At 38.1% G+C, this 23,938-nt stretch overlaps 2 protein-coding genes across 5 annotated transcripts; both read left to right on the top strand.

Moving 5' to 3' along the window:
* Positions 1-10,267: 10,267 nt before the first annotated feature.
* On the top strand, positions 10,268-14,790 carry LOC113079159 (sodium/potassium-transporting ATPase subunit beta-1-interacting protein 3-like). 2 transcript variants are annotated; one of them, XM_026251363.1, is made up of 6 exons: positions 10,268-10,458; positions 12,637-12,774; positions 13,590-13,670; positions 13,911-14,108; positions 14,424-14,484; positions 14,628-14,790. In XM_026251363.1, the coding sequence occupies exons 1-6, from the start codon at positions 10,405-10,407 to the stop codon at positions 14,639-14,641; spliced, it is 546 nt and encodes a 181-aa protein (XP_026107148.1). In that variant the 5' UTR covers positions 10,268-10,404; the 3' UTR covers positions 14,642-14,790. The 2 variants fall into 2 exon arrangements, with proteins under 2 accessions (XP_026107148.1, XP_026107149.1); XM_026251364.1 differs by having other exon boundaries at positions 14,424-14,488.
* Positions 14,791-16,622: 1,832 nt separating this feature from the next.
* Positions 16,623-23,570, top strand: LOC113079153 (YTH domain-containing family protein 1-like). 3 transcript variants are annotated; one of them, XM_026251357.1, is made up of 6 exons: positions 16,623-17,058; positions 17,682-17,706; positions 18,238-18,317; positions 18,808-20,433; positions 22,045-22,089; positions 22,842-23,570. In XM_026251357.1, the coding sequence occupies exons 1-6, from the start codon at positions 17,032-17,034 to the stop codon at positions 22,866-22,868; spliced, it is 1,830 nt and encodes a 609-aa protein (XP_026107142.1). In that variant the 5' UTR covers positions 16,623-17,031; the 3' UTR covers positions 22,869-23,570. The 3 variants fall into 3 exon arrangements, with proteins under 3 accessions (XP_026107142.1, XP_026107143.1, XP_026107140.1); XM_026251358.1 differs by having other exon boundaries at positions 18,808-20,442; positions 22,041-22,089; XM_026251355.1 differs by having other exon boundaries at positions 16,624-17,058; positions 18,808-20,442.
* The last annotated feature ends 368 nt before the right edge of the window (positions 23,571-23,938 follow it).

Raw genomic sequence — 23,938 nt, 5'->3', positions numbered from 1 at the left:
CTCACTAGATTCTATCAGAAGATGTAGGTTTTGTCTGGTATCCAAAGCCAGCCAGCAGAGTTTTGTCTCAGACCAAACCCAGCTGACTAAAACTCTTCTATCAGCCTGAGAGGTTGTCAGAGGAAGCTGCTATAGTCGCAGAATACAGGAAATGAAATGATGATACAAAGTGAGTTTATTGAATAAAATCTGAACTTGATCTGAACTTTGTATACTGCAATTCTTTATTATTTTGCCCCAAAAAACCGACAAAATAAACATCCAAAACTATTTGATAATGAAAAAAAAATGTATAACTAAAAGAAATTGGAAGTAAATGTAAATATATACTCATTATCAATACAACAAGCTATAATATTGGCTTATGTAAAACATCTCCTATAATATAATTAATTATTAAACAGTATACATGTTGAGGAAATATGCTTATTGAGACTAGTTTAGTTATTACCAGTGGGGGCTAACTGTGCTAATTAGCCAAATCCATCCAGTATACTTAAAGGTACAGGTTGTAGGACCTGCCACAAGAGGGTGCACTTCCAAAACAATAACAATCGCGTGGTTTGATGATGCTAAGAAGGAGCGTGGAATGATGGGATTTGTTGTCTTCTACCCAACCGCTGATGGCCATCAATCAGACAGAAAGATAAATCATGGCTTTAACACGAGTTCAATGATTTGCGCGAGTAGATTACATACAAAGTCAATGCAAAGACGCGATCAGACTATGGATCAGACGCGTCCTCTCGCGGGTCTAGAGATGCGATGCACCCCGTTTGGAGTGTATGCCCCATAATACTAATCTTGTTGATCGTTATAATAGCATATGTTTTCTGTAAAGATACGAATCAAAACAACTCACCTGTCGAGTAAAGCACAAGCGAGATTGGCATCTCTTTCTAGTTGAAGTTTGTCGCAAAGCTACTTCCCCATTTGTCCACGACACTGTTGTCATGTGGTTTCTATGAAAGTAAAGGCGGTAACAAAGGGTAACTAACGTCACTGACAGGCGACTACACTGCCCAATGTCACTGTTTAGAATGGGAATTTTCTCATGATTTACAAGTAGTTGAAAACATTAGAGATATTGTTAGAAATCAGCTAGACAAAATATATAACACTAGCCTAGTGGTTTTTGGATATTTTACTGCAAATATCTTACAAATTGTACCTTTAATACAAATCTACATACTCAATGGTTAGACTACTGCTCCCTGGTGGTTGTTGTCTGCAATTGCAGATAGGTCAAACAGCTAAAGCGTACAGGTCCCTTGAGTCCTCCATGAAGCCTCAGCATATCCAAACTCCAGTAACTCCAGGTCAAAAGCACATGATTATTATTTTTTTATTTGAGGTTCATTGTATTTAATTTCTCTACCATTATAGGTTGCATGTGTGTAAAATGAATCTTGTTTCTTTAACAAAATCGTCGGAAATCATATCAGATAACAATGGCAGGTCCCCATCTATATATCAGACACCAGCTTTTATTTTCCAGTCAATTACTTCCCCAGAGAAATAAAGAGAAAGAGTGTGTCAGTTTGTAAGGAGCTCAGGAACTGGGAAGAAGAAAGAGGAACAGAGAGAGATTGGGGAAAGGCATGTTTTAATTACTGTGAAGCCCTAGATTTCAGTCAGAGAGAAACTGGCACGTCCCCCCGAACCCCCGAGACATGACTCTCTCGCCTCCTCCCCCTCTAGTTTTTATTCTTTCCTTCTCTTTCTGCCCGTTCTACATCATGGGTGTAAGATAATATAAGGAGAAGTAAACTATAAAAATTATAATGACAAATTTATATATGAAATGTTTTAGTAGGTGTTCCCATGCTCTATCCGTGACTGTAGCAGGAGCAACTTCTGTCGCGGATGTTCATTCATCACCAACTCTCATTGAAAATGAATGACTTCCTGCTGCTTTGTTGCTGTAAATCTCAGTATGAGTGAACAGCCCTGAAGTCTCCTCTGAGCAGCATGTTAGCATGAGGGATGTTAAATGATTTATTTGTGAGCAAGCGGTAAAACAGGGTGTCCTCTGTCATCTCATCTTGGGCTCGTAACAAAAAAACACATCCTTCAAGCCAAACTCCTGAGTGCCACCTTTACATAACTGCTTTGTTCTAAGGTTATAACTTGTTCCAGAACTGAGAATAATTGACTGTTGAAACTATTAGTTACATTTGTATTGCTGCTAGTATTTGCATCCTATGGCACTAACAGCTAATACTACTAAACTCACTTCAGAGAACAGCTGTGTGTTCATATTTAAAGCTACAGTGTCTACTGGACTGCCTGTGGATGTATTTGTCTGTTACATGTTCTGTTATCTGTTCTGCACTGTGACTCCAAGGTTCACTGTTTCATCTCCTACCAAGTGGAAGAGAAATAACAATAAACGTTTGACTTACTTTTAATTAGTAAATATGAAAAAATATCTTATTGAAGGCACCATCTAAAATGATCAAACTTGAGGGTCAGCTCTTTTGACCTGGAGCAGTAAGCCACCATCTAAAGATGACCTAGCAACCACCCAGTACAACCTAACAACCAAATAGCAATCCAATAAAAACACTGATAACACATTAGCAACACCTACTTCATCTGTCATCTTGATAGTGAGGGAAAGTTTTGCACTAGCAAACGCCACTCAGATTTTATTCAGAAAATGTAATGTAAATTCATCACTGTAAAAAAACGTAAACAAAATACCCATTAACTGTAGCTTAGAGCAACATACTGTAACTCTACTCACAAAATTTCCCTAAATGGGTTACAGGAAACGACTGTCTCAGCTCAATTATGCTGCTGGAGTGAATTCACTTGTGTATCTGACACTTTCCATGAACGGGTAAAAAATAAGGTCTGAAACTCTTTCTTTCGTTTTAAGCAAACGATTATTGAAAGGATGTGTGTGTGACCTTGAGATTTATTTGTCATTTTATACCCTGTTATAAAAAATAGTGCAACTTAAATGTATTAGAAACCCTGATTTGTGTGATTTTGCCATTTTCTAGCAATAAGTCAGTCAAAACAAAATAAAATAAAATAAAAGCGTAATCTTCATCCATGGTTTAAAAATATAAATGGTTTCCAAATTATATTAATTGTGGAAATAGTCATGTTTAGCATTATTTGGATAATGGTATTATGTATATACTAAAGCATTTATGATTTTGATAATTATTGTTTTCTTTTGTGATTTTAAAACCTGTTCAGTTAATTAGAAAATAACAATGTGGACAAATAACTGCTGTCATGAACAGACTCTGAACTGTGAGAGAACTAAAACCCAATGACTCAAAATACCAAATTTTAAGGTCACCAGAGATTCCAGGCCTCACAAATTTTGTTTGGAGGAGACAATGACCTCTTGACCTCTAGCTAATAAAAATGATGAAATGTTTTGCTAGTAGCTGAATCATACTGGTTTGATCAGAAAGGGTACCTTCCATAGGATATAATTGTAAAGATATAGTCAGAAAACATTCGCCCTAACAATCTGTAACTATAGGTTATTTAATTGGGGGAAATAATTACGATTTGGATTTGGCAGATATTGCATGTATAAGAACCCCACAGTCACAAACACATGCATGCACACATGCAAGCACACACACACACACACACACACATGTTCAAGGACAGATATAGGCTGTATGTTTCTTCCTGTGAGGAGCTATGAACACTCATCTGCTCCATGATAAGGCTGAAAGAAGGAACTCCTCTACAGTTCGCAGTCATCAGTAGAGCCTCAGGTTTAAAGGATGTCTGCCTGCGGGTCCTTATCACACCGTCACAGACCTTCTGCAAATCTCTGACGGTTCTCTCAAAATCTGAAGGCTCTGTTCACTTAGTAAGCCACCCCAGGATAAACACGAGGTTCAGCGGAAACACATTTCAGATGTGACAAAACAAGGTGTGTGATTCATGTAAGAGGTTTCCAGAACAGAACAACTGAAAGTTAGGCTTTTCTAAAAGATTCAATTTGACAGCTGTCAATTTGAAGATGAACTTATATACTATAACCTTTTATAAAAGGTATTCCGACCAGTGCAGCTATTTTCTATTTTAAATAGAAAACAGTTCTTTACCCTACCTGACTCCAGACATACAGTACACTGAATCACATGTGAGCCAATGTGGGATTTCTCGTTCATTGATTGGACATGACAGAACATTCTGCTTACACTCTCTGATGCTTATGGTTGGGGACATCGTATCTATTCCATTCTCCACCAATCAACAGGAAGCTAATATGACTGAGCAGTTTGGCCCCATTGGTCTAATTCATGGAGCCACTTTCACAAACTCACATACTTGACACACTCAGAACCTTCATCTGCCTGTTGTATGGAATGTACATTGACAAGTTTCCACTATAGTGTTGGTGATTTAATTCATTTCAGTTAAATAATTATTCTGAACTAGTGCCTTGTGTTATGAGTGAGTCAATGAACCATTTAATTAGGAAAACACACACATACACACATATATTTATGACTGAAATACATCTTATTAACCTGCTTTATTAGGCTATAATTTGCGTCTAAATATCTACTTATAATTCCAGAGAGAGATTTGAATCATTTTATGCGTTATCTGAACGAGAGTGACTCAATAACTCATATGAAATTATTCGAGTATTTCCGATTCAAAACGGCTAGTGTTCATTTTTTGAGGCGCGTTTGTTCAGTAAATTCGACCAATGATATTCTCCTTCACAAGCCACACTTGAATGCTATTGGCTAGTATTTTAGTCAGGAAAGCAGTCACGCACTAAGAAACTAAGTTAACGAAATGAGTCAATGGATGAATGTAAGGGTAAACAGTTAATTCACTTAAAATATCCCCTTAAGGAATACTGACTACAAGGCATGATTGAAAATCATTATGCTCTGTTTAGACTTCAGTATTTTATCTGACATGGGCGACATTAAACCAGCGCGCGTAGCCCTGACCTATTCAGGTCGTTTATTGACTCGTCTCGTGCCCAAATTATACATCATCATTGAAGTACTACGCCTTTTTCTGCAGACAGGAGCTCAGTCAGCTTTTACTGCCGCGGTTTAATCAGACACACAACAGGTTAGCTGAATAAACACTATTTTGATTCGGCCTGGCCAGTATGAATTTTAAAACGTGAGCTGTTAGAACTGAAATAATACTGTATTTATCAGGTATAAGAATATGCAACACCATTGTTTCACATTTGTGATGTGTAGGGCGAATGCATGCTATGTTATGGCCCGCAGCGGTCGACCTCTTATTCAGCATGAGTGATTCGTTGCTCCTATGGGTATTGTCCCGCCAATCATCGATGCACTCAGGAAATAATCTAGCAAGATCAACGTGGAAATGCACGCGCAGTGCAGGCGCGTCCTCGAGGCCAGCTCCCACAGCAGACGGGCAAGAGGTTTCCATCGAAATCCCTTTTGATTGATGGGAAACAAATAAACGAGCGGCCATGTCGCTGTTCTCTTAATTGATTCCATAATTCTCGGTATTAAATGAGTTATCGAGCAGTGCTGGTTTCCGCTGAGTGAGAGAGAGTGCTACAACCTGCTTATAAATCGTTTAATTAAGCGTCGAATCACAAAGGGTAATGCGGCTACAATGAAGCTGTTGCACACGTGTCGTCTGACTTCAATGATGCGAGTCATTATTCTCATACAAACCAGACGTGTCTTACTCCAACATCCAACAGCAAACTATCCTGCAATATATTATGATATGCGTTTAATACAGGATTCCGTTGTGTGGTCAACACGGAGGCAGAATTGCATGTCAATGAGACCCGTATACAGATGCTGCTAAAATACTCACTCAGTTTAGGGATTCAGGGAGCGCGTCGCCACGCAGCATCCACCTCGCTGCACTCTCTCGGCTGCTGCTGCTGAAACGTCTGGCTCCTGGTCGAACCCCGCAAGCATAATCAATAACCTGCGTTGAGCCTGGATTCGTATGTTAGGGGGGACATGTGTGCGGAATGGCATCTGGCGTCCTCAGCGCAACCTCTGGCCATCCACATTGTTCCTGTGCATGCCGCGTCGCTCACAAGGTGAAAGGTGCAAACGCACAGCTGGGTTATTCCAAGTCTAGGGTCGGTTGTGATATCAAGAGCACGTCACGACTGCATACGTTGAGCCTCAGAGCCTCAATCCTGTATCGAGCATCGGCGACAGTCCCATATGACAGCGCGGTTCCCACTACATTTGCATCTGGAGCTCGCGTTTTGCGCCACCGCGTGGACAGTTTGGGAATGACGGCCAATGTGTGAACTACAGAAAGTAAGTGTAGTATCATTCTACTTTGATTATATATATATGTCTACCCTGGCGGCCACAAGTTTGGAATAATTTTAAGATTTTTAATGATTTTGAAAGTTAATTAAATGATGTGAAGTCTCACTTGCTCACCAAGGCTACATTTATCTAATTAAAAATACTATAAAAACAGTAATATCAAAAACACATATTTCACAATATTAATGTTTATACTGTATTTTTGTATTTTTGATCAAATAATAAGCATAATAAACTTCTCTAATAACATTGTAAAAAATCTGGATTATTGACACTTTGAATTTGAATTATAAAAATAATGTCCATGGTGTTTATGGATGACATTATAAAATGAACTATACAAAAAAGAAAAATTAGTTTCTAGACAACATTTATATTGAAATATAAAAATGTAATTTATAGGTATTTATAAACATGTTTTATAAATTAGAGTTTTTTTTTTTTGTCTAACTACAATAATTTGGGTAACGGTTTACTGGTTGAGCTTTAACAATGTTTGACCAATATAATCAACAATTACACTCTTAAAATTAAAGGTTCCAAAAGAGGGTTTTTGCAGCCAGAACACATTTTTGTGTTCCCCAAAAAGCTTTTCAGTGAAAAGAACCATTTAAGAACCATTAAAATAATTTCAAGAACCATTTACAGAAGTGTGAAGAACATTTTAATAATCTAGAGAACCCTTCATCATGAAAAAAACATACAATCTAAAAATGTACATGCATGTTAAAGATTCTTAATGGAACTATGCCAATATAAATAATATCTATATTAAGTAGTTTGTGTCTTCCCATCGTGCTGTAGAAACTGTTAATTTAATCGTTTAATTTGCACAACAGGAACAGTTCATTTCCTGTCAGAAATTATGTTTTGCATGATTTTGAGCATTTAATCAACTTAAAACATCTTCATGTTATAAACTAGATAACAAGAACCTATACACAAACACACAGAGACATATAGGCTCAAAAGGAGATTCACAAACATGTTCTGGATGCCAACCCATGAATCAAACCTACAGCTCTCTCTAAAGATAGTAAATTTGTTTATCAGCACAGACTGAGCCTCACAGACCTAAACCCCTGCACCCTGCTGTTACTCACCCATCTGTGGGACTATGGACCGTGCCAGCGAGTGTATACTCACTGCAGCAAGCAGCTGTGTTCAGGTGGGTGATATGTGCTGAACATGGAGCTAGTCAAGTAGGGGGGCATCCAAATGATGAAAAATGCAACCTCAGGGCTGACATCTTAATCACTCTAAATGTAGAAAATACACACACTCAATTGCTTACACACATTTACACACAAATCCTATGGAAACCCAGTAATAACATGTACAGTTTTCAGTGTTTGTTCAGGTATGTAAAGGGATTACAAATAAATTCTTTCATCACTGTTGTTCCAAACCCTTGTGACTTTATTATTTTGTTCTGTGGAATACATAAGACGATGTCCAGAAGCAGAATGTCCAAGTTACTTTCTTCCATACAATGAAAATTATTGGGAAACTCAAAAAAGGCACCAATAACAAGATTTGTTCATTATAGGTCTATAAACAACAATTATGTGAGCAACAGACTGAAATTGTTCATACAAAAAAAAAATCTTAATTTGCTTTACAGCTGTGATTACCATTCCTTTACGGTGAATGAAATTAGCAACTCGGATGTTATGCTATTAATGGGCAATCATGGCCTAATGGTTGTAACCCTTGTAACCCAAAGGTTGCAGGTTCGAGTCTTTGTACTGGCAGGGATTGTAGGGGGAGTGAATGACTCTTCCACATACCACAACTGAGGTGAGACTCTTGAGCAAGGCACAGAACCCTCAACTACTCCCCATGTAACACAGCAAAAATGGCTGCCCACTGCTTCAGGCGTGTGTTCATGGTGCGTGTGTTCACTACTCACTGCTGTGTGTTGATGAGTGAAATGCAGAGCACAAATTCAAAGTATGGGACACCATACTTAGCTACACGTCACAAGAAGAAAAAAAAACTAACCATGACCTTCCTGAGTTTTACCCCATTGTAATTAATTACTATGCGGTAAGCTTGGATTTCTACAAAATCATTAACCTTAAACTTGCCTCTGAAAAATAACCAGCAAAGTGTAAGCTATATGTAAAAGCTGAATCTTCAATATTAGTTGCCCCCTGCTTTAAAACTGCTTTAAACAGAGGTGTTAATTATATAGGACCTAAAATCTCTACATGTAATAACCTAGAACCCTGTGTAAGACTTGATGGCTTCTCCGTCAGATCTTCGTCCTCAGTTAGGAACCTAGGTGTGTTGTTAGCAATCTTTCCTTAGAAAGCCACATTTCTAGCATTTGTAAAACTGCATTTTTCCATCTCAGAAATATATCTAAATTATGACATATGCTCTCAATGTCAAATGCAGAAACATTAATTAATGCGTTCATGACCTAAAGGTTAGATTATTGTAATGCTTTATTCGGTGGTTTTTCTGCACGCTTAATAAACTCCAGTTAGTCCAAAATGCTACAGAGTTCCTACTAGAACCAGGAAGTATGACCATATTAGCCCTGTTTTGTCAACACTATACACTGGCTCCCTATTAAACATTATATAGATTTTAAAATATTGCTTATTACTTATAAAGCCCTGAATGGTTTAGCACCTCAGTATTTGAACGAGCTCTTATTGCACTATAGTCCTCCATGTCCACTGGGTTCTCAAACTCAATTTTGATAATTTGGCAATTTGATAATTCCTTGAATAACAAAACAACAGCAAGTGGCAGATCCTTTTCCTACTTAGCTCCCAAACTCTGGAATAACCTACCTAACATTGTTCGGGAGGTTGACACACTGTCAGTTTATATCTAGATTAAAGACCAATCTCTTTAACCTGGTTTACCCATAACACACTAATATGCTTCTAATATTCAAATCCGTTAAAGGATTTTTACGCTGCATTAATTAGGAAAATCGGAACCGGGAACACTTCCCATAACACCCGATGTACTTGCTACATCATTAGAAGAATGGCATTACACACTAATATTAGTATTTTTCTCTCTTTTTCCAAGGTCACCGTAGCCACCAGATCCAGTCTGTATCCAGATCAGAGGGGTCACTGCAGTCACCCGGATCCAGTACGTATCCAGACCAGATGGTGGATCAGCACCTGAGGATCTCTACAGCCCTGAATGTCTGCGGAGACCAGGACAACTATGAGCCCCAAAGGCAGATCCACATTAAGACGGCCACCAGGACAAGACCACAGGAAACAGATGATTCTTCTGCACAATCTGACTTCACTGCAGCCTGGAATTGAACTACTGGTTTCGTCTGGTCAGAGAAGAACTGGCCCCTGACCAAGCCTGGTTTCTCCCAAGGTTTTTTCTCCATTCTGTCACTGATGGAGTTTCGGTTCCTTGCCACTCTCACCTCTGGCTTGCTTAGTTGGGGACACTTAATTTCCAGCGATTTCATTAACTTGGTTGAACAGATACTATTTAAACTGAACTGAGCTGGATGATGACATTATTGAATTATATGATGAACTAACTTTTTTTTATTGAAACACTATTTTCCTATGTAATGCTGTTCAATTGCTTTGTTACAATCTGTGTTATATAAATAAAGGTGACCTGACTTTAAACCAGCTACTGGTTTGCTGGTCTTATCAGGTCGGAGCTGGTCTTCCAGTTTTGCCAGCATGTTCTCAGCTGGTTAATTCTTGGGCCATACAGAAAAAGTTTTTTTCAACAGGACTGGTAAAAGTTTCAGCACCTATAGATGCAATAAAACATGCATATGGCATAACTGAGCATTTTAAACAAAACAACCCAATCAAACAAAACAATCTGGATTGGTAGGTAAATATCTGTTATAGATTTAAAAATGGCTGTTATATAGAATACCACCCCGCCCCCCATCACACCCTCCTTACACACGCCTACCGCTTCATGTTGTTTTTAACCCTCTGCGTTATGTACAGCTATGATCAGATTCAGAGCCCATTGTGAAGGAAGCATAGCCTACTTAAAAAACCCGCTAATAAACTGGCTACCTCAAAAATGAATCTGTTGTATTTACCATTTTGAATTATACGTCTGTACTGGAGAGCTGGTGAAGATGGGCTGCTGCTCGGGGAGGAGTGTGTTGATGTTCTTCTGCGCTCTTCAGCTGGTAAGTGCGTCATAGAAAAACAAGCGTCTTTTGTATAGCATTTACTAATCTGTCTGATAAAAAAAAAACTGTTTATGAAATTTTACGTTGTAATATGAACTTCGAGACGCGTTTCTGAACATCTCTATTTAAACCGTGCAGTCTTCTAAATAGTCCATTGTTTGAAAGAAGTGAAGTTTTGTGCCAGAATAACCGTAGTTTTTCATTTATAACATAGGCAATAATTGTGCATACAGTTTTTTACATACCTACTCAAAAATATGGCTTCTCATAAACACTTTGGACAGTTATGGGACTATTATAAAAAGTAGGCTAATTACTGTGAAAGATATAGGCTACTCAAAATTAGACCATTTATAAATGAGAGTAAAATGAGAACTGAAGTGCAAATAATACATTAGTGTAGGCCTATAGTATATCTTGTAATTCTACTGTTTATTGTGCACATAATGTATTTATAGGTTTGCTTATTTGAACATTTTTTTTTCTGTCATTTTTATTTTGATATTTTATATTCTGTTTTTACTGTAATGTGTTACTCTATCATATATGTCTCAGTTCTGAATTGTTTTGCGCATAATTTCTCTCAAATATATATTTTTAAATATCCATAACCCATCCATGCTACTGCTACATTTGATTGCTACAGGCTACATTTATTCAGCATAGAATATAATCTATTTATTTAAACTGCAGACATAAGAGATAGACCATAAAACGATAGCAATGTTTGTGTGTGTGCAGTTTAATGTGTTTAATGCATGTTTAGCTCACTGATAGCACTTGTGTGAGATCCTTTTTTCCTCTCACAAAGTGATATATTGGATTCATCTTCATCTTGTCATCCCAGTTAAGTAGTTGCACTTGTGTTGAGAGACAGTGACCTACATCCCTCTTGTTTTTCTGCTTAACATTTATGGCTTTTAACTTTGGTCTAACCTTAGCTTTTCTTTCTTAACCTTTCCTTTCTTTCCTATCGACTGTGTGAATGTAAAAATATATTATTTATCTGGCATGACATGACATTTGGACTTTAATTTCAGTAGATTAACTCCGCATTGACCTTTAAAAAAAATACTGTCACCTACTAAATAAATGATGAAGATTCAGTGGGACAGCGGAGAACAGAAGCATGCAGATATTAGTATTTACAGTTGTGTATATTTGTTCGCAGGGTGGCTCAGAAAGGAAATATAGCTGTATGGTTTAATCAGTTTAGCTAATTCAATTCGGTATTTCACATCTTTTTCTGCCAATGAATAGAAGAGGAGATGTCTGCTGCATGTCTGCCATACCATGTCTGATTTTGTGTAACATTTTGGCACCTATAAGTCCTGGCTGAACCTTCATCCTTCATCTCAACTATATCAACAGGTTCAGCCACTGTTGCGGTCTATAATTGTGGTTTTGTTTTTCCTTTAAGTATTTCAAATGAGTTGGAGACTATTCACTTCTATGGATTAGATATTTGTATGAGAGAAATAAAACATGAAACTGTGATACGCAGTGGATCTCCTTGACAGGTATCTGTGAACCATCTCACTGTTTTATGTTTTTATGTTTGGCTCGTTAAAGTCAGCTCACTTCATGTTGGAACACAGCGGATGGGGACTGTGGTGAAGGCATGCTAGGAGTGCTTGATCTGAGGTGGAACCTCTGGGAACAGCTGGTACACAGCAGCATTATGGCATACAGAGAGAGGTTGTATGGGGGATGGGTGCTTAGTGGGAGAGAGAGGGTTTATGACTGCTGCAGTGAAGCTTTATGAGAGGAGCAGCATCCCCCCCACACCCAGCACCTCCCATCTGAGTCATACATCTCCCCTCACTGAGCCTCTGACCTCCAAGGAGAGCCCTCATCTCCTATCACTCACCCTTTCTCCCTCCTGCCCTCCTTTTCTCTTTCTGCACCTCTCACTCTCTATTTCTCTGTCACAAGTTTTGGCTCTGTTACCCTGGCAACCCCTGAGTAAAAAGCCAGCATGTGGAAAGACAGAGGTGGGGGTTTTGATTGTGTGTCTCTGGGAAAGAGAGATGGGGTCTCTCCATCGTTATTGTGTTTGGGGCAGCATGAGGGTGTTTTTTGGTTGTGTATATGCGAAGAAGCTGGTGGTTTTATTGTTTTAACAATGTGTAGAGATCTATATCATATTATATTCTCTGTCTTTTATTTCTTTAGATCACTGCTGTGGAGAGACAGGTGTTTGACTTTCTAGGTTACCAGTGGGCGCCCATCCTTATCAACTTCCTGCACGTCATTGTGGTGATATTGGGCTTGTTTGGGACAGTCCAGTATAAGCCCCGCTATGTCGTTTTGGTGTGTACTGTATTTACGTCACTACATTTTTTTAATAACTGTTAAACTTTGATAGGTATGTTAAATAATATAACATTTAATAAAATTTGTTTTTTTAAATCAAAATTTTAACTAAAAATACATTACAATAAAAATACATTATTTATACTTAATTTATAAAATACTGGTATTAAATATAAAAAGATAAAAAGAAAAGACAAAAATATATAGATGGATGAATGTATTAAAATAAAAAAGTTTTTATTAAAATAAATGTATTAAATTAAATGAGACATTTTTTATTGATTATTATGATTAAATGTATGGATTTCTTTATAAAAAAAATAATGTTAAAAAGTATAAATGTTTTTTTTTTTTTTAGCAAAAATGCGCTAAACTGAAAAAAATGACAGTAGTGTTACAAAAATTTATTTCAGTTTCCACAAAAATATTGAGCGGTACAAAGTTTTCAAAGTTGATAATTTTATTATTATTATGTTTCTTAAGGAATAAATAAAAAAATTATATATATTCAGATAGAAAACAGTTATTTCAAAGTGTAGTAATATTCACAATATTACTGTTTAATATATCATTCACCAAATAAATGAAACCCTGGTGAGCAAATATATATATGTGTGTGTGTGTGTGTGTGTGTGTGTGTGTGTGTGTGTGTGTGTGTGTGTGTGTGTGTGCGTGTGCGTGCCTAATGCAGTAATTTGGTTGTTTACCCAGATATGGAGTTTTGTCTTACATAGTTAAGTAGATGTGGTTCCAACATATTTTTTTTAAGTCTCTGATGACCATTATAATTATGTTCTTTCCTTTTCTCTTAGTATATAGTCTGGATTGTATTTTGGGTGACTTGGAATGTCTTCATCTGTTGCCTTTATCTGGATCTTGGAGGGCTTTCAAAGGTAAAGTGCCACATTGCTCTTTTAATATGGGTCAGTCTAGTGCTAAACCAAGTTCACATACATTCATGCCTTTGGTATGAAATTATATCATCACTGTGGGTATAGGCTTACAAACCACATATGAACAGGATTAAACACCATTTTAAACATACACTATGTTTCCTCAGTACTACGGCATTAAATTAAATAATGTTATTGAAATTAAGAATATTTAGGCATTTTTGTGCTGTGCTCTTTTAGGACAGTGATTATCTGTCACTGGGACTTTCGTCTCATCGCTCATGGTGGAAGGACAACGGTCCAGGCTGTGAGAGCAGAAACCTCCCAACCACTAGATGGCAGCATCTGGAAAGTCCTGCTCGGGTCTCTGAGCTGGGCTGTGTATTAGAGTATCAGTACATCGAAGTTATGCACAGCTTCCTGCAACTGTTCATTTCTGTAAGACCCTAAAACTTATCTGTTAACACTGAAGTGTGCAGAAATAATGATTGATTTCAAACAGGTTTCCTGAACATGTCTTCCATATGCTGCTGTCAGGCATAGTTTTTTGTTACCTACAAATAAGTAGGCAATTGTATTAATGTTGAAAAATAATGTTCTTAAATTTTTAATATGAACATTTTACACATCTGCTTAAAGTTTTCTGTGATACATTCACATACACTAATACACAAATTCAGAATCACTCATAAAAATGTACTTGTACGTGACAGAACATGTACTGAATCTGTTGCTTTGTTTGTTTGTATGTAGGCCCTGGGATTTGTATTTGCCTGCTATGTTGTCAACATCTTCAGTGAAGAGGAAGACACATGTTTGTAAAATAATTTTTATCTTTCACCTTTAAAAGTGCACCAAGTAATTTTTGTCTGTTTTGCTGGCTCTTATTTATCTTCATAAACAACTGATATTGTTACTTCATGTCTAATTTTGTATCTGTCTTTTGTTACTTTTCAGATTTGTATAAGTGACAGTGTCCAGATCTCATCAACATCTTTTTCTCAGAGAGAAAAGAAACATTGAAAATGGAAATAGATGGAAGATAGGGACATTAACCATTCTCAGAATGGACCAGATTGGATGGAACAGATATGTTTAAACATAACAGTACACAAAATGTAAAAAAAATAAATAAATAAGAGTGATGTGAATATGAACATGAAAATTCAAAGGTATGTGTATGTGTGTTTTATTATTATTTTTTTTGCCTAATGACACATTGAACTCAACAGATGAACAAGAAGCAATTCACAAGGCATCTATTCATCCAAAGCCAAAGGACACAGCAATGAACCTGCTTTTATGAATACATATTTATTTTCTTTTCAGGAGATATGATTCTTCTGCAAAACAGTTTTACTTACCATTCTAATTTTACTGTTCAAATTTTCCCAGTTAGAAAACAGAAATGTTTTAACACATATGAAACATCAAACCTAATTTGGTAAATTTAAATAAAAAAGCATTTACTTAATTATAAATTCTGACTGTAGCGAGTCATGTCGTCTTTTATTTTGTGAAATTATACCTGTAGTGCATATCTTATGCAAAATACTATTTGCATTTAAATATTTGATTCGGGAAACACAAATAGTTTGTAGGAAAAATACACTTTATTTCTGTGTCAATGAGGTTTGTGAGGAATTTCCCCAATTGATTCACATTACACTGACACCTAGTGGTTTAAATTAGAAAAACGCGCGTTGAATCTGTTAATGCAACGAACGGTTCGTTGTAGCCTATAGGCTACCAAATTGTAACTATAAAAGGTAGCCTATGCTAATGATCTTGATATGTAGTCACACCCAGATTATTATGTATGGCATCACAATGTGCTATGTGTGATACAATATTTCATTATCCTGTGGACAACATAAGCCATCAGAATCCAAATCCAACATGTTTCCTCTCATTTTGAATCAATTTCAAACTGAACACATATGCTATTTAAAATTTAAGAAATTCAGCAAAGGCATCTCATCAGGGAAGCTCTGTGTTATATTACATTATCTGTGAAATGGGTGTTATGTTGAAACAGAGCTGCTCCCTGCAGGGTTCCAGTCCCTAGTTTCCTGCTGCAAACTTATTAAACAGAGAGACCCCATCCCACAAATCTCTGACTAAGATCTAAATATCAATTAGCTACCCTGAATGCCCTTTATCAGCATGATAACGGCTGACACAAGAGTTCTCAGTGGTTGTTAAGGACATTCTTTAAAAGTGAAAATATAAATGATAAAAGTACGTGCTGGCATGGCTTATAATGAAACTAAATTAGGACTACAAGCTTTAAAAAAAAAGAAGTAATTTTTCATCTTCCCAGGTAAATGGCTTAATACAGCTTGAAGCATATAAGTAATCAAGCTCTGGTGTGAAATGTATATATTTGTCAGTAGTTCTTAGGGAACTTTGCACATAGCCTATTTATGAATAAATGAAATGAAACCAAAGGAAAGGACCAGCTGAAAATCTATTATAGTATTAATTAATAAATAAGTATAATGTTTAATATTTTATTATCTATATAGCCTACGGGATGTTTTGTGATAGTCACTTCTTTTTGTCTAAATTAAACACAATACCCATTCAATATAGGCTAATAAACTATCAGCTAGTTTTCATTACATAAAAGCATAATCTATATTTTCTGTTTGTATTACTTTTTAAAATAATTGTTCATAAAGACAAATTTAATTATAAGTAAAATTGCAATGGCAAAATATACAGCCCTCTCATTTAGAAACTGAATATACTACGTTAAAATTATTTAGGCAATTATTAGAAGGAAGAACAAATATGAAATTGTTTATTTACTAAGATAAACAAGAAATTTAAGCAGTGATAACTTTTTTTTCCCCAATTTTCTGGTCTTCCACTCAAAAGAACTGTGCTAAAATTGCAGATTCAAGTTTTTTTTTTTTTTTTCAATTTTCTCAGGTTGGTCACCTCCGCGTGGCCACTCGGTCCATGTAGCGTCAGTCCCTCCGCGCAGATCCCGGATGGAGCGGCCATTGGGCGGAAGTGAACAGAGGTGCACAATAACTGCGGGCTAGGAGGAGGAAAAAATATAATATACACTTTGAAATAAATTTACACTCGGCGTGTGACAGCATTGGATTAAACCCCAAAACCGCGGACCCTCTGATACTCTCGGAAACATCCTCAGGCTGGACTTCTAGTGCACTCGAGAGGACCGGATCGCCGGAGTCAAGTCGTGGAACTTGGTGAAAAAAAGCGCAGTTCAGCCTGCACGGAGCCGAGAGGAACCCACAGGCTTCGGGTTACGCCGAGCACTCTCGCTGCTGCTTCTTTTTTCTTTGCAAGACTCTTGCTGAATCTAAAGAGGCCCTCTTGATGAATTATGTCTACCAGCAGTATTGACCCACAGGTAGGTTGGAGTGGCACGGCGTCGCTAAGGCCTTTAGGAGGAGCAGGGAATGCGCGTGCAGCCTCCGCCGCTTCTGCGGAGATGTTACGGGCATCTGCCTCTGCTTGCTTTACACAAGCGCGGTGGCTAACGAGTTAGCATTTTTTCCCCACTCGTTTAATTGAATATTACATCGCATTTCTTCGGTCCTTCGGTTTCCGTTCGACACATCGCAAAATGCGTTCTGCTCCAGTGTACCATCAGGATAAAACTTAATATAGTAACGATACACAATCTCTCTCATCAGCTTTCGAGAGTTCTCACCAATATTCTCTGGACTTGGGCTGATCTGTGTGGCCGACGAAATGTTTAGCTTTCCGTGTGAACGTCAATTCCTTGATTGACTAAATAAATATCAACTTAAGCCCTCGTTTATATTTAATAACGAATGATGAGCGACTGCTGATAGTGCATTGATTTATTGGTGATGCTCTAATGGAGTCGATGTGGATAAAGAGCATGAAACGTTGTGCATCATTTACATGTTAAACACGAAGAGTTCGTGTTTAAAACAACAATGCAAAGGTGTTAATGTTTTTGTCTTGTTGTTTTTATCCACCTCTGATCACCTACTGGATGGGAAGACATCCAAAGGACAAGACGCTAAAGGTGAGTTTGATTTATAATATAGATGCCTAATACAGGTTTAGAAATTAAACGTCCAGGATATTCTCTTTAATTTACATTAAGTCCAATTTTACCTTTATCAATGCATTGGCTGTGGCTGTTAAGTCTAATTTTGGCATTCATTCTCTGTGACTTATATCATGGCCGGGTAGCTCTGTTACTCTCATATCATTCAAATAATGTTGTCTGAGAGCTCAATCAATCACCTGATGGAGAGTCCAGAACTGCTCCTGTTGTATTAACACCACTCTGACACATCAATTGGCAATGGGAGCTTGGCTTTTGAACACATTAAATAGATTATGCTTCATAATGCTGTAGCATTAACTACTTTAGTTGTGATTTTATAAAAAAAATTTGTCCTTTTGGCTTTGCACAATTTTTGGATGCTCCTCTTCATCTATGACTTTGTCTGTAGTATTGTGGTAGTCGGACAGAACATGTGGTGAGTTTGTTATCAGATGTACAGGTCTGAACAGTAGTCCTGATGTTTAACGTCATTCTTTATTTCAGTGCAAAATGGCTCTCTTCATCAGAAGGAAACGGTCCACGACAATGACTTTGAACCATACCTCACTGGCCAGTCTAATCCGGTGAGAAATGGGTTTTTGTATTTGTCTTAAGGTGTGAAATGAAGGGGACATTAATTAAACGTATTCTTCTCAGCTTAAGCATGTTTTTGATATTTGTAAGAAAAAATACTGAATATGCTTTTTTTCAAGTGTGTTGTCCTTGTAGGCTTGTGCATGTAAAAACAGTATTTTTTTAAAGTGGTACTTTATCTTTCTTTGAAATAACTTTTATGCTGTTTTTACTGAGGAAGTGAGGAATAAAAAATGTATCTGAATATATAAAAAAGGAAATAACTGAATTTTTTTTATACATTACCTCAACCACAGTACATTACTAAAAGGAACTAGTTGTACAATATACTATGTCATTGCTTTTAAATTTGTTCTGGAGTTTAATTTAATTATAACCGTGGAGTGTTCGCTAAAATTCAAGTCTGTTCTGTTTTTATGAGGTTTGAAATTAGTTAGCATTATTAATTCTAACAACTCTATTTCTGTTCTTTTCCCTCAGAATAACAGTTACCAATCAATGACCGACCCATACCTGTCTAGCTACTATGCCCCCTCGATTGGGTTCCCGTACCCCCTCAGCGAGGCCCCCTGGTCCACCGGCGGAGATCCGCCAATCCCGTACCTCACTCCATATGCCCCCCTCAGCAATGGGGATCATCACTTCATGCATGACACTGTGTTCGGACAGCCAGGTGGTCTGGGAAGTAGCATCTATCCACACCGCTTTAACTTTTTCCCTGAAAACCCAGCATTTTCCGCCTGGGGTACAAGCGGCTCCCAAGGCCAGCAGACTCAGAGTTCTGCATACGGGGGCAGTTACAGTTACCCACCCAGTTCATTAGGTGGCACCCTGGTACCCGACGGGCAAACAGGCTTCCCAAGCGACACCCTGAATAAGGCGCCAGGTATGAATAGTTTAGAGCAGGGCATGGTAGGGTTGAAGATTGGCGGTGATGTGACTGGAGGTGGTTCTGGAGTGAAGACGGTGGGCTCGGTGATTGGTGGAGGGCCGGTGGCGGCAGCTGTGGCCACGGGTAATGGTGGGACTCCAATCGGGATGCCTCCTCCCAAACCCACGTCTTGGGCAGCCATTGCCAGCAAACCAGCCAAGCCTCAGCAACTGAAAGTGAAGAGCAAGCTGGGGATGCCCATGGCTGGAGGCACCCTGCCCCCACCACCCATCAAACACAACATGGACATTGGCACCTGGGATAATAAGGGGCCTGTGACTAAAGTAGCCTCACCACTGCCACCCCACCACCAGCAGCAGCCTCCGCTCCACTCCCAGGGTCACTTACCACCTCACCATCATGGGCTCCCGCCCCCACCTCAGCCCCCTATGCCGTCTGCCCAATCGCTTGCTCAACAGATGGTGATGCAGGGTCCGCCCCCTCCACAGCCTTACCAGAACCACACCCCTGCTCCTCCCCCTCAAACCCGGTGGATTGCCCCACGTAACCGTAACCCTGGTTATGGTGGGGGTGGCAGCATGGACAGTAGTGGCTCATCAAGCGGTGGAGGAATCGGCAATGGTGGTGGCGGCGGACCTCCGGGTTCCGGTGCTATTGAATCCCACCCGGTCCTTGAAAAGTTGCGTGCGGCGCACAGCTACAATCCCAAGGACTTTGATTGGAACCTGAAAAATGGCCGGGTTTTCATCATTAAGAGCTACTCGGAGGACGACATCCACCGCTCCATCAAGTACTCCATCTGGTGCAGCACGGAACATGGTAACAAGCGGCTGGATTCTGCATTTCGCGGCATCAACGGCAAGGGTCCTGTCTATCTGCTGTTCAGCGTCAACGGCAGCGGACACTTCTGCGGCGTGGCAGAGATGCGCTCACCTGTAGACTACGGCACCAGCGCCGGCGTTTGGGCGCAGGACAAATGGAAGGGCAAATTTGATGTGGACTGGCTGTTTGTTAAAGACGTGCCCAACAGCCAGCTCAGGCACATCCGTCTAGAGAACAATGACAACAAGCCCGTGACCAACTCCCGTGACACGCAGGAGGTGCCTCTGGAGAAGGCCAAGCAGGTGCTGAAGATCATCGCCACCTACAAACACACCACCTCCATCTTCGATGACTTCTCACACTACGAGAAACGGCAGGAAGAGGAAGAGGTGGTAAGAAAGGTAATTTTTTTAAGCTAATGATTGGGATATGTGTATATGTTAGCTAATGATTGTGGATATTGTGTTTTTTATACAAGATTAAGGTTTAGAGATGCATATGCTGAAGGAAAATATTTCTGTTTAGAGGTGGATGACCATAAGTAGTGATTAACCAAAGAACTTTGACCAGCATGTGAATGTTCCAGGCTACTGTTCATGTCACTGAAACTGCCAGTGTAGATGTTACAGCTGATTAAAAATGCCATAGATCATAGATACTAGTGATGCAACAATACAGTTAGCCCATGGTTCAATACATAGCTTGTTTTTTAACCACTGTTTTCTGTTCGGTTCTGATGGCTTGGCACATTAGTGTTTACATTTTAGTGAGTGTTTATTGTTTAGTTTAAAATGTGATTTTTAAAGTACATTAACCACAAAACCTTGCTGTGAACGTCTGCATAATGGAAAAAGATGTGAATTATTATATGTCTACATAAAATGTATTTTCAAAGAGGTATTATTTTCCTATTTTTTCCCAAAATAGGATGGATTGGCCATCATTGAGCACTGCAAAACACACGTAATGTACTTCATAATTTCATTCATACTGCTTGCCACATATGCATCACAAAAGTAATGGAATTCATGACGTTCCAATAAATCCCAAATGGACAAAGACATTGCTATCGCTGTAATGAAATAAAAAGAAGATACAAACATTTTGAATGATGAAACAGAAGGACAATAAACACTTGCCTTCAACAATATTTAATTCATCTGTGTTCTTCAAGCAATCTTGGGTATTTTCATAAAGATTATGTATATTTGTAATCCGTTGCTAATCGACGCAGCCTTTATTGCAGTATAGAATATATTTTCTGCCTCATTCTGTGCTAAGAAGCCACATCAGATCGCAAAACGAACTCATTTTCAAACACACGACTGATGTTGTGAACTATAAGTTATAATGTTCTCTTTTTTTTTTTTTTTTTTTTAGTTGGACAACCGGTTTAGAAACACTTCTCGTTGTAAGTTATTACAAGGGAAGGTGTTTGGCGTGTTGCTTTTTTAAAAATGCACGTTATAAGCATGGAGGGGTTTCCTCATCTCAACACAGAAATTATATAAACGCAAACCGATTTAAAGCATGCATTGAAACCGTGGATGAGGTACCAAACAGTTCCAATATTATTTTGAGCATTGTCAAATCCCTAATAGATACCTAGTTGTTTTTGGAATGGTTGATGCTCTTTGCTTTTGCTGTTGATGCTTCAGTTATTTCATGGTTCTGTCTTTGATATTTCATCCAGTGGCGGTTTTTAATACTGTGATGCACTTGCTTTAGTCAAGTATCAAGCTGCTAATAAAATTTTATTTCATCAGTAAGATTTCTACTGACAGCAAGCAAAAATATGGCTCCACTTTTAAATTTGGTTTTATTCACTGTAAAATATTTCTGCTTTTGACTTGTTATGATTAATTTGGAATTGTTTTATGTATTGAGTTTTTAGCCTAGTTATTGGCATTTTTATTCAACAAGAATTTAAGAGAATGCTGATGTTTTTGATTTGTGTCAAAGGATTATTGATTTTTATCTCTTTCTTTCATCTCCACTGACAGCACCTAGAGCCTGCTCCTCTCCAGAACCGATCCCGACTTGATCAAGTAAGCTTTTCTTTGTTTTATTGTTTTCCAGGGCTAACATGGAAGATCTGCAAAATGTCAGAGGAATTTAAAATTGTGTTTTCTAGATAGGATTGGAATGTTTTGTTTATGCACAAATGTAAAATTTCACTGGCTATGCATCGCACCTTTTATTGATAACTTCCATCTTGCTGCTTCTGAAACACTCATTTGACTTTAAAGATATTTTGTTAAACTATTTTTAATCACATACAACAGTGTTACTTAGAAAACTCCCTAAAGACTGTTTATTAAAATGTCTAAAGGAAATCTTTTTGAATTTTGCTTGACCGTGCACCTAAAATCTTTCTGTCTGTAAATTATCCATAGGTTATTAATGGTTTTACTATTTTAGTTAATTGATACACTGAAAACAATTATAGTGAACCATCTTCACTCAGAAATTGCTAGTAAATTAAATAAATAATTACAAAGAACCCGCAAGTAACACATTGAAGTAGACTGAATATTTTCTTGTTAAACGCTCAACTTTGAAAAATCATTTTACAATGTACTGCCCTGTTCTTGGCATGAAAAATAGCATTAGAATTTGCAGTGATATGAAACAATTACTCCTTATGAGTGCCAAATGTTTTTAAAGTAAAGGAAATTCATTGGTGAAAAGTTGTGGAAACCCTGACTTGTGAGGTGAGAATTTAAAAGTCATTTTAAATAAGTAAACCAAGATTTTGTGTGCATCAAAGTAACTTTCCCTCCATTTCTCTTTGTCACAGGAACGCCAGAACCGAAATAAACAATAGAAGGCTGCCCCCTACATATGATGAGCAGTTGTTTTAGGACTGACCGTTTGGAAATTACATTTAAAGAGGACACAAGATGAAATTTCAAAAAAAAAATAAACAATCATTATGTTTTTCTATTTAATTCTGGTGACTTCAGCCAGCATCAGACTCGAGCCTCTGCGCCTCCGGCTTCACCTGTGGGGGCTGAAGTCGATTAGCACCTCTCAACGCCGCGTCATCATTTGATTTATTTAGAATTTTTTTTCTGTGTTCTGTTGTTTGGTATTGTTTTCATACAACCCCCCCCCCCCATTTGACCAACTGATATCTGCACAAGTCTTTTATTTCATCCTGTATTTTTGTTTTTCTTCAGCCCCACTGCTCCACATCATGCCCTTGAGAGTTGGTTAAATGAATAGTTAGTTAATTCTGTGTATGTATGTATGTGTGTGTGTCAGGGATGATGGCGGAGTGTATGTTAATCATGTGATATGGCAGAGGTAAGGGAGTGGGGGGTGTTCAGACTCCGCTTTGGTTGAGTGGGGGGGGGGGTGCATCTCCAGCATCAGTGACTGTAATGGGCCAGTTTTATGTTCTTTAGATCCAGAGTGGTTTGAATCCCATTCGTGGAGAATCGTGCAACTGCATAGAAGGGACAATGACATGTCTTGACATGAGATGATGTTATAAAAAAAAAACCTTTTTGAATTATGTAACACTTGACTTTTTTTGTTCAGTGACGAGCCGCTTATGTTACAGGTTTTGTTTTTTATTTTCTGTTTTGACTGCTTGGAGCCTTAACATTTTAAAGCTATGGAAACCGTTTAATAATGGCTGTTCTATACCTCAGTTGAAACAGCGTTATCAGGGAGACGACATCCTTAACATGCATCCTTAACTACGGGAAGTCAACATTGTCACTGGCTGGACTAAAAACTAAACAAAAAAAGCAAAGTAAAAGTAATGTTTTCATTGCGGTTCCGAACCTAGTGCTCAGACTCCGTTCACATACACACTTAATGTTTAAAGAGCAGAAATGTAACTTCTTACTGTTCAAACCCGCCCAGCAGAGGTCGCTGTTTCTTTAA

This window comes from Carassius auratus, unplaced genomic scaffold, assembly GCF_003368295.1.
Source record: "Carassius auratus strain Wakin unplaced genomic scaffold, ASM336829v1 scaf_tig00027233, whole genome shotgun sequence".
NCBI lineage: Eukaryota > Metazoa > Chordata > Actinopteri > Cypriniformes > Cyprinidae > Carassius > Carassius auratus.
The sequence above is the reverse complement of the archived record's forward strand: the minus strand, read 5'-3'. Positions and strand labels throughout refer to the sequence as shown.